This window comes from Dasypus novemcinctus, chromosome 3 (genome assembly GCF_030445035.2).
Source record: "Dasypus novemcinctus isolate mDasNov1 chromosome 3, mDasNov1.1.hap2, whole genome shotgun sequence".
Classification (NCBI taxonomy): Eukaryota; Metazoa; Chordata; class Mammalia; order Cingulata; family Dasypodidae; genus Dasypus; species Dasypus novemcinctus.
The window spans coordinates 62,412,029-62,430,939 of record NC_080675.1 but is presented as its reverse complement, the minus strand read 5'-3'; the positions used below and the strand labels follow the sequence as shown (position 1 = coordinate 62,430,939).

Sequence of the window (18,911 nt, the reverse complement as noted above, 5' to 3'; positions counted from 1 at the left end):
TGAACATAGACTTAAGAGCTAAAACTGTCAGCTTCAGTTAGCCAGTAAGCTGATTCTAGCATACCACTGTAGCAATTTTGGACCTCATGGGAGCTAGAAGACATAAATATCAGACAATTAAAGTACTATACAGAGCAGTTTACTTTCAAATGTAAATTAGGAGAATATAAAAGGAATACATAAGTGGTAAAGGGGAGCTAAACAGAGATGCTTGAAGAGTATTTGAGTGGGTATTTGGAACAATTCCTGAACATTTTTTTCCAGTCCCTAAAAAGAGCCTTTTTAGGGACTAGAGAAAATGAATTATCATTCTAAGCAGAAATCTAGAGATAATTATAAGCTTTCCTCTTTTAAAAAAAAAAATTTTTTTAAGGTACCGGGCCAGGGATTGAACCCAGAACCACGTTATTTGGGAAGCTGGTGCTCAACCATTGAGCCACATACATTCCCCTGAGTTGATTGTTTTTTTTTTTTGCTTGTTTTTTTAAATTTTTTTTTTATTTTAGGAGGCACTAGGAATTGAACCCGGACCTCCCATGTGGGAAGCAGTCACTCAACTGCTTGAGCCACATGCACTCCCTAAACTTTCCTCTTAAGTGAAGCAAATAAATGAACTTGACTTAAGTAGAGGGTTCATTTGTGAAGAAGCAAAAATTAAGATTTGTGGGGAAAAAACAACCGTTGATTATGATATTAGGCTAAGAAAAGTGGTTCTTTGCAACACAGATCCTTCCTGATCAGAAAATTTCTATGGTCAAAACAATATTTGAAAAATATTTATAAGCTGTAAGTAGCTGGAAAGATTAGAGACAGAAAAACTAGGAATTTATGATGGTATTTTGACCCATGGTGATGAGTAGTGTAATCATGGGAATGAAAAGGGAGTGTCAAATTGGATTTGTCAGGTAACCAGGAAAAAATAAAATAAAAAATTGTGAGAACTGTACAATCATAGATGTTAAGTAGAAAATTGGAAAAGGATCTTTTTCAGGAGTAGGCTGATCAATTCCTTTATAAATAGGAATATTTCAGTAATATCTATGAGATAAAGAAATTAGAAAAAGGTTGAGTGGGATTATAATAAAAAGAGCTCTGGGGAATCATCTTAATTGAAGCATGGCTTATAATTCATGAGCCCTAGAGGAATCTTTAAAATCTAACCCTTTGAGGATATACCAGAGATTCAAGTTGAATGATGCCTCTTTGAAATAGATTAAATTTTAGAGTGTACAATTTAGAATTTATTTAAATGTAATATACAGTTTTTTACTTGATAGTATTTCACTGTTTATAATTTTCAATCATAGGTTATGGCACACAGCCTGCTTGGGAAAAGAAAATGAAATAATGGTATTTGGTGGGAGCAAAGATGACTTACTTTCCTTGGATACAGTAAGAATATTTTATACCTAAATATTATATTTGAGTAATTGTATTATTTAAACTAACATTATTCAACAAGAATGTTGAGATTCTGGCATTGCAAAGTATGGAAGAACAGGAAATGTCACTCTGTTAGGATTAATGTTCAGAATGTGTGGCTTTTATGAAACTTTTCAGCGTATTTTGGATTTACAAATCAAAAGAGGTATATTACTTCCATTAGCCAAATTATTAAGAAGCACTTTTAAAGAATGGCACTTCCGCTTCTCTTCTCTTCTCTTCTCTTCTCTCTTTTTGAGCCTCACTATAGTATAGCTATTTATAATTTTATTGAAATAAAATATTTATACACAATATTTGATACATAAATATCTAATATATTTGTAGACCACTAAACAGATACCCATGAAACTTGCTGCCTAGCTTAAGAACTAGAACACTAGTTCTTTTTTTTTTTTAAGATTTATTTATTTATATCTCTCTCTCCCCCCCCCCCCCCGCCCCGATTGTCTGTTCTCTGTGTCTATTTGCTGCATGTTCTTCTTTGTCCGCTTCTATTGTTGTCAGCAGCATGGGAATCTGTATTTCTTTTTGTTGCGTCACCTTGTTGTGTCAGCTCTCCATGTGGGCAGTGCCATTCCTGGGCAGGCTGCACTTTCTTTCGCGCTGGGCGGCTCTCCTTATTGGGCGCACTCCTTGCGCATGGGGCTCCCCTACATGGGGGACACCCCTGTGTGGCAGGGCACTCCTTGTGCACATCGCATCGGCACTCCTTGCGTATGGGCCAACTCCATACAGGTCAAGGAGGCCCAGGGTTTGAACCACGGACCTCCCATGTGGTACACGGATGCCCTAACCACTGGGCCAAGTCCGCTTCCCCACTAGTTCTTAATACTATTGAAGCTATCTGTGTATTCCTTCTGAATCTCACCTGCTAGCACCTCCCCTCAAAGGAAACCATTTTATTGAAATTTTTAAAGTGTATTTTCTTTTTAAACCTCTATTGTCACTGTTTCGTCTAGATATTTTACATTTGACTTTAAAGCATTCTAACTTTAAAATCCAATAAAAATAAGATCAAAGGAATAAATGAGTAGCATTTGGAAAGTACTGTTCTTTTACTCCTAGCAACTTGGGAAATTCAGAGCTGGGTGACCACACTCATACTCTGTATACAAAGGGGACAGTGTTCAGGTTTGGTTGCTCTGATTTGCATAAGACATTTGGGAAAAACAGGAGAGACTCTGAGATGGGAGGGCTGGGAGACAATGAACTATTGTCTGACAAAGAGGCATCATCTCCCATTCCTCTCTTTAGGCACATTTATCTCCAGAGTAACTCCTACCCAGTGGCAAGCCCTGAAATAAGATGGCTTTTCACTAAGAAATTTGATCTATTTTGTACTTTTGGGACCTCCAGTAGAAATGTTATTAGTTAGGTATATCAAAAGTGTTAGAACTGTCCTTGGTTGTATATTCAGTGCTTCAAGAAAACCTTAAAACCACAAGTCTGGAGTGAATTAAAAGTAAATTTTGTAGTTTTTCTTCTCTTTCTTGGCACTTCAAATCTTTAGGATACAAAATTTATTAATAAAGAAGGAATACTAATTAAAATCATGATAATTATGAAATTCTGAAGACCTATATGAAATGATTTAGGATATTTTCTGCTGACTTTTTTTTTTTTAAAGATTTATTTATTTAATTCCCCCTCCTCCCCCCCCAGTTGTCTGTTCTCTGTGTCTATTTGCTGCGTCTTGTTTCTTTGTCCGCTTCTGTAGCAGCACGGGAAGTGTGGGCGGCGCCATTCCTGGGCAGGCTGCACTTTCTTTAGCGCTGGGCCGCTCTCTTTACAGGCGCACTCCTTGCGCGTGGGGCTTCCCTATGTGGGGGACACCCGTGCGTGGCACGGCACTCCCTGCGCGCATCAGCACTGAGGATGGGCCAGCCCCACACGGGTCAAGGAGGCCCGGGGTTTGAACCGCGGACCTCCCATGTGGTAGACGGACGCCCTAACCACTGGGCCAAGTCCGTTTCCCTCTGCTGACTTTTTGACCACATTAACTTTTAGATAACAGAATCATTATTCAAAAAATCATTCAGAGCAGATATTGGGGAGACTTATGAGGAGTATTACATTATAGACTGCATTTCCTCTAAGATGCATATTTTAAAAATTTATATTTTTCTGAAATCAGAGTGTGTATAATTATTTTTTGAAGAGACTTACCAACTGCCAAGCAAAGGAGATTTCAAAAAAATCTTTCAAGCCTATGATTTTCAAATAAAAAATTCCCAGGAAATCCTGGGATCACCAAGTAAAGGAAGGCAGGATAAAGCAGAAATTTAAAAATTAGAGTTATAGGGAAGCGGCTGTGGCTCAATCAGTTGGGCTCCTGTCTACCATATGGGAGGCCCTGGGTTTGCGTCCCGGGGCCTCTTTATAAAGGCAGGCTTGCCTGCGGTGCCACGGAGTACCACCCAGCCTGTAAGTGCCACGGAGAGCCCACTCAGCAAGGTGATGCAACAGAAAAAGGGAGACAAAGCAAAAAAAAAAAAAAAAAAACAGAAGAGCGTGCAGTGAATGGACACAGAGAGCAGACACAAGCAAGCCATAAGGGGGGTAGTAAATAAATAAATAAATACAGACAGACACAGAAGAACACACAGCAAATGGACAGAGAGAGTAGACAGCAAGCAAAAAAAAAAAAAAACCCAAAAGGGGGGAAGAATTAGAGTTATATGGGAAAAAATTCTGCTTAAAAAACAAAAAAGTGATCCTTTTGTGGTTCATAAGCATGATTAATGGGTGTTCATGTGCTTCTGTGAGATGTGCCTCCCTTCAACCTTGTTACATTGGCACATTACCCGTCTGACGTGAAAAAAAAAGTTTGACAATCAGTACTCTTATCATTTTGAAATCATTGTTGTAAGAAGAAAACATGTCTGATTTTTAAATCTGCAGTTATATAAACTACAGTTAGGTAAAAATTTTGTTACTAGGTACCCAAAGTTTACCCAAAGCAGGTATGTGTATTATGTGTGTGTTTATTGGTGTGTACATATGTATGTGCATGTGAATAGCTAGAGAGAGATGAATTTGCTGTTTTACATAATTTCCTTTAAATTCACAAAATGAAAAACATTCGATTATTAATGCATTGTTATTTTACAGAAATAGTGATGAAGTTTTTAATATTCTATTTTTATGTTGATTAGGGTCACTGTAATGATTTGTTGATCTTTCAAATACAGCCTTATTCACTACTCAGGTAAGCAAATTCAGTATTTTTACTTAAATCTGTGCAATTAATGTGTAATGATTGCTTTCTTCTTTTGGGAAGAATTATAATAGTTTTCAGGTAGTTTATGACTTGAATTCCAAAAAATGTTCACATCTTCCTAAGAATATAATAACATTCATAATGATAACCATAAACCAATATGATTTTTAAAAATTAAAAAATAGTCACATTTTTATTTGTAAAATTGCGTTTAGTTTGTTTAATGCTAAACATACTGTATTTCCTTGATCTAAGCATTACCTTTCCACAGTTTAACTTTTCTGAAATCAGAATGTATCTAATAGACACACATACATACGCATCTAATATGGTAGAATTTCTTTATTATATCCCCAAAGCCATTATTAAATTGGTGATATGCTTGCTTTGGAGTTAATCTGGTGTTCTTTTTCTAGTTTCTCCAGGTGTGTAATTAGGCCTTTGATTTTAGCTCCTCCCTCTTTTTTAATGTAAGCATTGAGGGCTAGAAATAATAAAGATTAGAGCAGAAATAAATGGAGAATAAAAAAATAATAGAATCAGCATAACTAAAAGTGTTTTCTTTAAAAAAAACAAAACAAAACAGATGCTTAGCTAGACTAACAAAGAAAAAAGAGAGAAGATGCAAATAAAATAAGTTAAAAAGAGGACATTACCACCGACCCAGCAGAAATAAAAGGGATCATAAGAAGATATTATGGGGAAACGGACTTTGGCCCAGTGGTTAGGGCGTCCACATGGGAGGTCCGTGGTTCAAGCCCCGGGCCTCCTTGACCCGTGTGGAGCTGGCCCATGCGCAGTGCTAATGCGCGCAAGGAGTGCTGTGCCGTGCCACACGGGTGTCCCGCGTAGGGGAACCCCACACGCAAGGAGTGCACCCCGTAAGGAGAGCTGCGCGCGAAGGAGGGAGCAGCCTGCCCAGGAATGGCGCCGCCCACACTTCCCTGACGACAACAGAAGCAGACAAAGAAACAAGACGCAGCAAAAAGACACAGAAAACAGACAACCAGAGGAGGGGAGAGGAGGGGAATTAAATAAAATAAAAATAAAAATAAATCTTTAAAAAAAAAAAAAAGATATTATGAACAACTGTATGCCAACAAATTAGACAACACTGATGAAATGGTAAAATTCCTAGGGACACATGAACAACCCACACTGACCCTAGAAGAAGGTAGATGACCTCAAGAAACCAATCACAAGTAAAAAATTGAAAGTCATGGAAAACCTCCCCAAAATGAAAAGTCCAGGACCAAATGACTTCAAAGGTGAATTCATCAATTATTTAAAGAAGATCTAATACCAGTCTTGCTCAAACTCTTCCAAAAAACTGAACAGGAAGGAACACTACCAGGCTCATTTTATGAAGCCAACATCACCCTAATACCAAAGCCAAATAAAAATACTATGAAAAAATTGCTGACCAGTTTCTCTAATGAATACATATGCAAAAATTCTCAGCAAAATACTTGAAAACCAAATCCAAAAGAACTGTACACTACAATCAAGTGGGTTTTATCCCAGGTATGCAAGGGTGGTTCAACACAAGAAAATCATTCAGTGTAATACACCACATTAATAAATTGAAGAGAAATCACATGATCCTCTCAGTTGATGGAGAAAAGGCATTTGACAAAACACAGCATCCTTTCTTGATAAAAAACACTCCTAAAGATAGGAATAGAAGGAAGCTTTCTCAATATGGTAAAGTGCATATATGAAAAACCTACAGCTAGCATTGTACTCAAAGGAGAAAGACTGAAGGCTTTCCTGCTGAGATCAGGAACAAGACATTCACTGTCATGAATGTTATTCAATATTGTGCTAGAAGTTCTAGCTGGAGCAAGTAGGCTAGATAAAGCAATAAAAGATACCCAGATAGGAAAAGAAGAAAGAAAACTTTAATTATTCACTAATGATGTGATCCTCTATCTAGAAAATCCTAAAAAATCCACAGTAAAACTACTAGATCAAAAAGACGAGTTCAGCAAAGTAGCAGGATACAAGATTAATATGCAAATATCGATAGCATTTCTATGCATTACTGATGAGCATTCTGAGGAGAAGATCAGGAAAAAATTCCATATAATATATATTTATAGCAACTAAAAGAATAAAATATTTAGGAATAAACTTAACTAAGAACATGAGGGATTTATATTCAGAAAACTACAAAGCATTGCTAAAAGAAACTGAGGAAGACTTAAATAGAAGGACATTCCATGCTCATGGACTCGAAGACCAAATAGGGTTAAGATGTCAGTTTTATCCAAAGTGATTTACAAATTCAATGCAATCCCAATAAAAATCCCAACATCCTTTTTGCAGAAATTAAAACGCCAGTTATCAAATTTATTTGAAAGGGTAAGGGGCCCAAATAACCAAAAATGTCTTTAAAAAGAAGAACAAAGTTGGAGGACTCTCACTTCCTGGCTTTAAAGCTTATTACTTAGCTATAGTGGTAAAAAACAGCATGGTACTGGCATACAGACAGACAGATTTATCAATGGAACTGAATTGAGAACTCAGACATAGACCTTCAATTTTTGACAAGGCTGTCAGACCTCCCCAGCTGGGCCAGAACAGACTATTCAACAAATGGCGCTGGGAAATTGGATATCCATATCTAAAAGAAAGAGGACCCCTATCTCACACCTTATACAAACATTAACTCAAAATGGATCAAGGACCTAAATATAAAAAGCGACAACCATAAAACTCCTAGAAGAAACCATGGGGAAACATTTTCAAGAGCTTGTGGTGGGTGGTGGTTTCTTGAACCTTTCAGCCAAAACACAAGCAATGGAAGAAAAAAATAGATAAATGGGACTTCCTCAAAACCAGACACATTTGCATCTCAAACTGTTTTGTTAAGAAGGTAAAAACACAGCCTACTCAATGGGAGAAAATCTTTGGAAACACATATCCAACAAGAATTTGATTTCCATGGTATAAAAAGAGATCACACAAGTCAATGACAAAAAGACAGGCAACCCAATTAAAAAATGGGCAAAAGATTTAAAAAAGCATTTTTCCAAAGAGAAATGCAAATGGCCAAAAAGCACATGAAAAGAGGCATCACTAGTTATAGGGAAATGCAGATCATTACAGTGAGATATCATTTTATGCTGTATGAAATGGCCATTATTTAAAAAGCAGAAATAAAGTATTGAAGATTTGTAGAAATAGAAACACTCCTTCACTGTTGGCGAGAGTATAAAATGTGCAGCCTCCATGCAAGACAATTTGATGGCTCCTCAGGAAGCTAAATACAGAACTGCCATATGATTTGGCAATCCCACTACAAGGAATATATTCAGAAGAACTGAAAGCAAGTGTATTAGTCAGCCAAAGGGGTGCTGATGCAAAACACCAGAAATCAGGTGTTTTTTTATAAAGATTTATTTATTTTATTTATTTCTCTCCCCTTTCCCTCTCCCACCCCAGTTGTCAGTTCTCTGTCTATTGCTGCATGTTTTTTTCTTTGTCTGCTTCTGTTGTCAGCAGCACGGGGATCTGTGTTTCTTTTTGTTGCATCATCTTGTTGTGTCAGCTCTCCATGTGTGCGGCACCATTCTTAGGCAGGCTGCACTTCTTTCACGCTGGGCGGCTCTCCTTACGGGGCACACTCCTTGCACGTGGGGCTCCCCTACACGGGGACACCCCTGCATGGCAGGGCACTCCTTGCACGCATCAGCACTGCACATGGGCCAGCTGCACACGGGTCAAGGAGGCCCAGGGTTTGAAGCGTGGACCTCCTATGTGGTAGACGGACACCCTAACTACTGGGCCAAGTCCGCGTCCCTGGTTTTGTTTTTTGTTGTTGTTAAAGATTTATTTTTATTTTATTTATTTCTTCCCCCCATCCCCCCATTGTCTGCTCTCTCTATGTCTGCTTGTATTCTCATTTGGCAGCTCCAGGAACCGATTCTTGGACCTTCCAGAGTGGGAGAGAGGCAATTACTCTCTTGTACCACCTCAACTGCCTGTTCTGCTACATCTTCTTATTTTCTCTCCTCTGTCTCTTGTTGCATCATCTTGCTGCACCAGCTCTCCACTTCAGCCAGCACTCCTACGCGGGATGGCTTTCCCGTGCTTGGCCACATTCCCACGCAAGGCAGCACTCCTCTGCAGGGTGGCATTCCTGTGTGGGCTGGCTCGCCACGAGGGCCAGCTTGCCCTCACCAGGAGGCCCTGGGCATCAGACCGGGGACCTCCTGTATGGTAGACAGGAGCCCAATTGGTTGAGCCACATCCATTTCCCCAGTTGGTTTTTATAAAGGGTATTTATTTGGGGAAGAAGCCCACAGTTACCAGGCCATAAAGCATAAGTTACTTCCCTCACCAAAGTCTATTGCCATGTGTTGGAGACAGATGGCTGCCTACGTCTGCAAGGGTTCAGCTTCCTGGGTTCATTTCTTCCTGGGGCTCGTTTCTTTCCCAGGTTAGCTGCTCTTTTCCTCCACAAGGCCAGCTGTAGACTATCAGATAAACGACTTGTTTCTCCCTGAGTCCTCTGCATGTGTTTAATGGAGGCTTCTTTCCTTCCTCACTTATCTGCTTCTCTATGTGTTTATTTCCCAGGTTCCAGGGTCAAAACTCTTTGTCTTCTGCCATGTTATTTTCTACTGCTGACGTGGCCCAATCAGAGCTTTAATCATTATTTAATGAAGTAAAAGTGAAACCTCTGAATCCAGTCCAATCTAATATGCCCAAATGGACAGACCAGTTCACAAACATAATCCATCTATTTTTGGAATTCATAAACTATCTCAAACTGCTACAGCAAGTATGCAAACAGATATTTGCATACTTATTTTCATAGCAGCATTGTTAACAATTGCTAAAATGTGGAAGCAGCCTAAGTGCCCATCAACCGATGACTGGATAAAAAAAATGTGGTATGTACATATGATAGAATGCTGTTCAGCTGAAAGAAGAAATTAACTGGGGAAGCACGTGGCAACAGGGATGAACCTTGAAAACATTCTGTTGAGTGAAATAAGCCAGACACAAAAGGATGGATATTTTATGGTCTTACTGATATGAACTGAATGCAATGAGTAAACTTATGGAGTTGAACTATAAAGTATAGGTTAGTAGGAAACAATGTGGGTTGAGAAGGGGTGCTGATGCTGAATGTATGTAGAATGCTTAAAAAGGTCAATTATGTAAATATGGGGCAATGGATGGAGTTGATGGTAGTATATTATAATGAGTATAACAAATTGCTCATTTATAAATGTGATTATGGCTGAAAGAAGTAGTCTAGGAAGGTTAATGTTAATTGAAAGACAGCAAGAGGATAATCTAGGGACTATATAACAGTGATTTTGGTGGTAGATGAGGATTGTGATTAATAATATAAATATAAGTATATTCTTCTACTCCGAGGTATTAAGAATTCAGTGATAAATGGGAAAAGTACAACAAATGTAACTTACAGACTATAGTTAACATTAATATTGTAATATTTATGTAACAAAGGCAAAAAAGGTGCTTTATCAATGCTAAAGGTAAAAAAATAATATGGGGTTTAGTTTCACAAGATATGATATAATTAAGTACTTTCTTTCATTTTCATCCTTAACAAGGAGACTTTGTACTCATTTATTTATCTTTCTGAACATTGGAGAAACAATTGAGTTTGTTTTTATTTTTTTATTTTTTTATGTTTTATTTTTTTAAAAGATTTATTTATTTCTCTTCCCTCCCCTCCCCACCCCAGTTGTCTGTTCTCTGTGTCTATTTTGCTGTGTCTTGTTTCTTTGTCTGCTTCTGTTGTCAGCGGCACAGGAATCTGTGTCTCTTTCTGTTGCGTCATCTTGTTGTGTCAGCTCTCCGTGTGGGTGGAGCCATTCTTAGGCAGGCTGCACTTAGTTTCGCGCTGGGGCTCCCCTACACGGGGTCACACCGAGTTTGTTTTTAGAATTAAATGAGATAAATGTATTTGGACAGAATTTTTTAGAGTAATGCTTCCGTAATTTGTTAAGCTGCTTTTTGTCTGTTATTTTATTTTTCAAAATTGAAATAAAATTTACTTTAAAAAATTAGTAGTGTGTCTAAGCTCAAATACTCTTGCTCTAAAAGAAATATATGCAAAACGTAATGGAAGGATGCGGAAAATGCCCCTATTTCTGCTTATGATAGTTGGAAGAATGACTTGAACCAAGTAAAAGTTGCCCAGTGAACAAGTGTGAGTATTTCACACAGTGGGAATAATACTGGTGAAGACAAGTTGGGGGAGTAGGTATGGAAAGCAGTATTTAAAGGATTGTACTGTAACTTAACATTCATAACACCAAAAATTTTACAATTATATTACTTCCCAACAAAACACTCCACATCTATTAGCAGTCACTTCTCAATACCTTTATCCTTTCCCCACCCTACATAACCACTAATCTAATTCCGTCTTTTAAAAATTGATTCATATTTACTTTTTATATACATGGAATCATACAATATGTAGTACTTTGTGTCTGCTTTCTTTCACTTAGCATAATGTGGGGTTTTTTTTTGCCTGATACATCTTGTAACATTAAAATACATAACATTTGTTCAGTTTCGAAGAAAAAATCTTATTTATCCGGTATTACCCATATTCATATTTCACATGAGGTTTTACTATGCTATACAGTCCCATGTTAACATTTTTTAGTTTTCCTTTTAGTAATATACATGACCTTAGCATTTCTCATTTAATCACTGTCATACACATATAATAGCACTGCTAGTTACAAACATTATATTGTGCTTTCACCTTTTCTATTCATTTCCAAAGGTTAACACACACTCTTTTTACCAGTTCTGCACATATTAACCCTCAGCTTTCCATTCTTTAGCCTCATTCTATTTTCTGGTGATCCATATTCTAATCATTAACTCTGTGCGATTATACAATATATTTAGTTCATAATGGCACAGTCGTACAATATTTGTTCTTTTGTGCCTGGCTTGCTTCACTCAACATAAAGGCCTCCAGGTTCTTCCATGTTGTTATATGCTTTACAACTTCATTTCTTCTTATAGCTACAAAATATTCCATCATGTGTATATACCACAGTTTGTTTATCCATTCCTTGGTTAATGGACACTTGGGCTGTTTCAGTCTTTTGGCAATTGTGAATAATGCTGCTGTGAACATCGGTGTGAAGATGTCTGTTTGTGTCACTGCTCTCAGATCTTCTGGGTAAATACCCAGTAGTGGTATTTACCAAACAGTGTGCCAAACAGTCCTCCACAGTAGCTGTACCAGTCTACATTGCCACCAATCATGAATAAGAGAATAACATTCTCTCCAACACTTGTAGTCTTCTGTCTTTTAGTAGTGGCCATTCTAATAAGTATGAAATGATATCTCATTGTAGCTTTGATTTGCATTTCCCTAATTGCTAGTGATGTTGAACATTTTTTCATGTGTTCTTTTAGCATTTGTATTTCTTCTTTGGACAAATGTCTATTCAAGTCTTTTGCCCATTTTTAAATTGGGTCATTTGTCTTTTTGTCGTTGAGTTATAGCATCTCTTTATAGATCATGAATATTAAACCCTTATTAGATATGTGATTTCCAAATAGTTTCTCCCATTGAGTCGGCTACCTTTTCACCCTTTTGATGAAGTCCTTTGAGGTGAAAATTCCTCAATATGATAAAGAGTATTATATGAAAAACCCACAGCCAACATTGTTTTCAATGGGGAATGGTTGAAAGCTTTCCCTCTAAGATCAGGAACAAGACAAGGATGCCCACTGTCACCATTGTTATTCAACATTGTGCTAGAAGTTCTAGCTAGAGCATTTAGGCAAGAAAATAAAAAATAAAAGGCATCCAAATGGGAAAAGAAAAAATAAAATTCTCACTATTCATGGATGACATAATACTATATTTAGAAAATTCTGAAATATCTATGATAAAACTACTTGAGCTAAAAAAACAAGTTCAACAAAGTGACAGGATATAAGAGCAACATGCAAAAATCAGTAATGCCTCTGTACACTACACTAGTATTGAACAATCTGAGGATGAAGTCAGGGGGAAATTCCATTTACAATAGCAACAAAAGGTTCAAATACCTAGGAATAAGTTTAACCAACCAAGTACAGGACCTATATTTTGAAAACCACAAAACAATGCTGGAAAAATCAAAAGAAACCTAAACAAATGGAAAGACATTCAGTGTTCATGGATTGGAAGACTAAATATTGTGAAGATGTCAATCCTACTCCCAAACTGATGTATAGATTCAATGTACTACCAATTAAAATTCCAACAGCCTATTTTACAGAAATAGAAAAAACAATTACCAAATTCATTTAGAAGGGAAAGTGCCCCGAATAGCCAAAAGCATTCTAATAAAGAAGAGCAATGTGGGAGGACATTCACTGCCTGACCTTGAAACATGTAACAAAGCTACAGTGGTCATAACAGAATGGCACTGACATAAAGATAGATACATTGATCAGCATAATAGAATTGAGAGTCCAGAAATAAACCTTTACCTATATGGCCAACTGGTTTTTGACAAATCTACAAACTGTTAACAGGACCAAAAGAGTCTCTTCAAGAAATGGTGCTGGGAGAACTGGGTATCCATAAGAATGAAAGAGTACCCCCATCTCACTTCCTATACAAGAATCAACTCAAAATGGACCAAAAGCTTAAATATAAAAGCTAGGGCTATAAAACTACCAGAAGAAAATGTAGGGAAACATCTTAAATATCTTGTAGTAGGTGATGGTTTCTTGGCTCTTACACCCAAAGCACTAGCGATAAAAAGAAAAGTAAATAAATGGGACCTCCTCAAAATTACAGACTTTTTGTACCTCAAAGGACTTTGAGTTTTTCTAAATTGTTTCTTCTTATCATGCATTGGTTCCCCAATTTGTTGGTACATTAGAATTCCATGGAGCTTCAAAAAATATTAATGCCTGTGACTCCATCTCTACAGATTGTAATTTTTTTTTGAACTACAGATTGTAATTTAATTGGGCTGGCTGTGGGCCTGGACTTTGGAATTTTTTAAGGATTCCAAGGTGATTTTAGTGTGCAGATAAGTTTAGGAACTACTGCTCTAATGATTTATTCTTTCTTTAGACTTATTGTTGGAGTTATGCTTTAAATCTCTCTCTTGGTACCAAATCATATACTGCCTTGTATTGTTTGTGTTTTATTGTGAACATAACTTTTTTCCCTAACTATATTACAAGTTCCTCATATGCAGAAATCAAGAAATATTTGAGTACCTATCATTGGTAGGCATTGTGCTGTGAAATGAAAAGTCATCGACTTTCCCCTTAAATTGCTATGATACAAGAGGCAGGTTTTCAAGCAACTATCATAGAGGGAGAAAAATTTAAGGGCACATGTACAAAGTTCATGAGAATACTGAAGAAGACCCCTCCGTTCCCTTGGTTAGGATAGGGAAAGTTAGAAAAGTCTTTGCAGAAGAGGAAGACTTTGAGCCAAGAGTTTGCTGGGTACATAGAGGGCAAGGTTGTTCATGAAAACACATGTTGAAGAGCATGGTGTGTTCTAGAAACTGTAAATTCTTGAGTATTCCTGGAACGTAACTATGACCTGAGGAGCTACAGGAGATGAGGTTATACAAGAAATCAAAAGCCATTTCATCTAGATTCTTTGTATCTCATGTGAAGGAGTTTACATTATCTTTTTTTCTTCTTCTTCTTTATTTTCTTTTAAATGTTACATTCAAAAAATATGAGATCCCCATATACCCTCCACCCCTCCCACGCCACCCCTCCCACATCAACAACCTCTTCCATTGTTGTGGCACATCCACTGCACCCGGCGAATACATTCTGGAGAACCACTGCATCACATGGACAGTGGTCCACACTGTAGTCCACACTCTCCCCCCGTCCACCCAGTGGGCCATGACAGGACACACAACATCCAGCATCCATCCCTGCAGCACCATTTAGGACAACTCCAAATCCTGAAAATGCCCCCACACCATGTCTCTTCTTCCCTCTCCCGACCATTAGCAGCCACCATGGATACCCTCTCCACATCACTACTGCAATTCCTTCCCTTACTAATCACAATAGTTCCCCAGCAGAACACCAGTAAGTTCACTCTAATCCATACTCTATTCCTCCATCTTGCGGACCTGGGATGGCTATGTCCAGTCTTGTAGGCAATTAGGAGTCGCTGAAATTTGGAGCAAGGGATGAGATGATTAGAGCTGCCCCATGCAAAAAAAAAGTCCAGCCTGCTGAGGAGTGGCATCACACATATGGAGAGCTGATACAACAAGATGATGCAACAAAAAAGAGACACAGATTCCTGGTGCCACTGACAAGAATGCAAGCGGACACGGAAGAACACACAGCGAATTGACACAGAGAACAGACAATGGGGGGCGGGTGGAAGGGGAGAGAAATGAATAAAAAATAAATCTTAAAAAAAAAAAAAGATGGCAGAGTAGGAGTCTCAGGGAATCAGTCCCTCCACCAAAACAACTATTGAACTGGCAGGAACAGTTTGAATCAACCTCTTTGAAACTCTGGAGGCTAGGGGAACACTGTACAGTATCCAGAGAGGGACGGGAGGAAGAGACTGGTAAATTGCAATAAGGACCCTCTCTACAGAGGCGACCATCCCCTTTCCTCCAGCCCCATGGCCAGTACCTGTGAAGACTGGAGCCCTGGCTCCTGGATCAGTTTGCTAATGCCATTTTGGGACATAAAGAACTAGTCCTCCAAACTCTGGGAATGTGTGATCTGATCCTAGATCTCTACCTTTGATCCAGCTACTTCAGATTGGTGGGGGCTGCTCTTAGGAAAGCCAATGGGACAAAGGCAGCAGAGGAATCGTAAACATAAAAACTTTCCTCAAAACGAGGGAAAACAGTTAAAATGCTTCCTTAACTGGGCAAGTGCTGAATTAAGAAAACTGCATCTTTAAAAGCCATGAAAGAAGGTCTTGGCATCCTTGCTAGCTCCTTTCCCCCATCCCAACACAGTGCAGAGCCAGCACTCCCATTGTGCTGACCAGTTCCAGAGGGTGCAGTTCCAGAGGGTGCAGAGTGGTCCCTTGTGCATGGTGGGAGTGTATGTATGTCAGTGCTAATTTATCACGGGGAAGTTTGAGAACATGAACTGGGGAATTTCTCAGGCTTGCACTATCAGAATTTGTCCTGAAGGCAGAGAAGCCCCTCTCAAACAGCTGGAACAATGTGAAACAATTAAGTTGAAACTGCCTCGGACAAAGGACAGTCATCATTAAGTCATTCAAAAAAACTCCCAAGATGGGGAGTTCTGTTTCAAAGGAAATAGAAGGGGCACACAACCAAACTACTGTGGACTATAAACAGGAATTCCTGGGACCTCTAGCAAGGCCCTGTACTTCACATTTACCCCAGGCTGATCTGCTTGATAGGCGGACTAAGCTCTGAAGGAGACCATTAGCCAAAGCAGATCCAATTTTCCAAGAGCGTGGAAGGTGCTTTTTGCCTTGGTTTGTTTGTTTTGATTAGCTTCTGTCACTCAAAAAAATCCCTCATATCACTAACTGGATACAGATTTAAGGAGCAGGGCAGGGACTAAATCCCAGAATTAACATTTTAAAATAATTAAAATGTTTAGTGTGCAACAAAAGCTTACAAGGAAACAAACAAAGAAACAGGAAATGATAGCCGATCAATCGAAAGGAACAAGATAAAAAACTCGGAAACTATTGGTAAGCTCAAAGAGATAAAGGAAAACATGGAGAAAGAACTAAAGGATAAAGGAAAACAATGAATGGGGGAGCGGATGTGGCTCAAGCAGTTGAGTGCCTGCCTCCTACATGTGCAATCCTGGGTGTATTAATCAGCCAAAGGGGTGCTGATGCCCAGAAATCTGCTGGGCATTATAAAGAGTATTTATTTGGGGTAGGAGCTTACAGATACCAAGCCATAAAGCATAAGTTACTTCCCTCACCAAAGTCTCTTTGGACAAGATGGCTGCCGACATCTGTGAGGGTTCAAGCTTCCTGGATTCCTACATTCCTGGGGCTTGCTTTTCTCTGGGTTCGAGGTTCCTTCCTTCCTGGGGCTAGCTTCTCTTTCCTGTGCATGCAGACTTCCTGGGGCTCCAGCTTAAGTCTTCAGCATCACACTCCAACATCAGAAACCCTCAACTGTGTTCTCCACCAAGCCTTTTATCTGTGAGTCCCCACCCCTTGGTTATATCCTAGTCATAACTCAATCATGCCCCGGTACAGATCAGATTACAAACATAATCCAGTATCTATTTTTGGCATTCATAACCGTATCAAACTGCTATACTAGGTTTGGTTCCTGGTATCTCCTGAAGAAACAAAAGGCAAACAACAAGCAAAAGGAAGTCAGTGTTGCTCAGTGATTGAGCACCAGCTTCCCACATAATGAGGTCTCAAGTTACCTCAAAAAAACAGAAACAATGGGAAACGGACTTTGGCCCAGTGGTTAGGGCGTCCGTCTACCATATGGGAGGTCCGCGGTTCAAACCCCGGGCCTCCTTGACCCGTGTGGAGCTGGCCCATGCGCAGCGCTGATGCGCGCAAGGAGTGCCCTGCCACGCAAGGGTGTCCCCCGCGTGGGGGAGCCCCACGCGCAAGGAGTGCGCCCGTGAGGAAAGCCGCCCAGCGTGAAAAGAAAGTGCAGCCTGCCCAGGAATGGCGCCGCCCACACTTCCCGTGCCACTGACGACAACAGAAGCGGACAAAGAAACAAGACGCAGCAAATAGACACCAAGAACAGACAACCAGGGGAGGGGGGGAAATTAAATAAATAAATAAATCTTTAAAAAAAAAAAACAGAAACAAAAAAAGCAAAATGGGAATCTTTCCAGAGAAATACTGGAGTTGAAGAGCATAATAACCAAAATGAAAATTCCCTATAAGGTTTCAACAGCAGATTGGAGGTGGCAGAAGAAAGAATCAGTGAACTTAAGATAACTGAAAATGATTCAGACTGAGGAGTGGAAAGATAAAAGAATAAAAAAGAAAAAAACGAGAGCACGAGACCTATGGAAAACCATCAAGCCTGACAATATACACATTATGGGAGTCCCAGAAGGAGAAGAAAGATATATAGGTGCGGCTGGGGCGGCTTGCACCCCGACGCTGACGGGGGGGTTTGGAGGGGTCAGCTGGCTGCAAAGGCGTCTGAGGCTGCGGCAGACAGCCTCAGAGGGGCTCTCAGGCGTGGAGGACGCGCGGCGAGGGGAGAAAGAATGCCGCGGAGACCAGGTCTGGTACGCAAGTCCGGTTTATTGCGGACGGGGACATAGCTTTATAGGGTTAGGGACTGCGTGGAGGGATTTGATAGGTGCGGGCGGGTACTGCTTCCTGATAGGTGATTGTAAGCGGTTGCTAGGCAGAGGGCTGGCGGAGAGGTTTGGAATAGGGTAGGGGAAAGGGGGAGTGAGAGCTGGCCGGATGTTGGGCTAGGCGGGAGATAGAAAGGGGGAGGGCAGCGCCGGCCAGCCGTTAGCAGCAAAGGCCTAGTCAGGCGTGGTCACCTTATCTAGGCCCAGTGGGCAGAGGCGGTATCACTTCTTGCCGCACCGTTTGCTACTGTGGCAAGCCGGGCACCCTTCCTCCCACATTTCCCCCTTTGTTTTTATTAAGCTCCTCCGAAAAGCTTGATTTGAGGAGGGAGGGGGACTGTGCCTGTCTTAGGTCGGGATTGTGCCCAGCCGGGCAATGCCCGTGCCACACAGGTGGCCAGTCTTACCCGTCATGGGGAAGCGCGGCAGCAAAAGGCCGTGTCCCTGTCTTAGGTTGACTGGCGGGCCGATCCCGTTGCCCGTCATTGGCTAACCAGTCCAGCGCCTCGATGGAATGTTGGCGGCCTTAGATAAACAGGGCGGGGGAGGGGAAAGGGTAAGGGTAAGGGGTTAGGATGGGCGGTGAGAAGGGGTAGGGGCAGGGGGGCTGGGGCTTGGGTGCATTGAGAGGCGGCTGGCCATTTGGGGAGGATGGCAATTAATGGAGACTCTTGGTGCGTCTTCGTCGGTGGTGCGGATTCGCTGGTACCGGACCTGGATGGGCTTACTAAGGACAGAGTTAACTTGATTTTTGACAAGCCGGACAATTCGCCTGATGATCCAGAGTCCTAGGGCTAATAGGAGGACAAGGGTGAGGAGCAGGCCTAGAAAGGGGAGAAAGTAAGAAAGGATTCCATTGGGCAGCCCCCAAGAGAAAGACCATCCGGCTTCACGTTCCTGCTTTCTCTTGCGGAGGCCCTCCCTAACTTGT

The 18,911-nt window shown here is 40.2% G+C and overlaps 1 protein-coding gene and 1 non-coding gene across 6 annotated transcripts in view; both read left to right on the top strand.

The window, feature by feature from the left end:
• Positions 1 to 18,911, top strand: part of KLHDC1 (kelch domain containing 1) — a 90,437-nt gene that overhangs the window by 56,154 nt on the left and 15,372 nt on the right. For 4 of the 5 annotated variants that reach the window (XM_058293455.2, XM_058293454.2, XM_058293456.2 and 1 more), the window contains 2 exons: positions 1,308 to 1,392; positions 4,602 to 4,654. In XM_058293455.2, the coding sequence (XP_058149438.1) occupies positions 1,308 to 1,392; positions 4,602 to 4,654 (138 nt within the window). The remainder of the gene's footprint in view (positions 1 to 1,307; positions 1,393 to 4,601; positions 4,655 to 18,911) is intronic. The other variant, XM_058293457.2, reaches the window with a different exon arrangement.
• LOC111759042 (small nucleolar RNA U13) lies at positions 4,160 to 4,260 on the top strand. The gene has a single exon (XR_002793139.1). It is a non-coding gene; the product is annotated as a small nucleolar RNA U13 (small nucleolar RNA).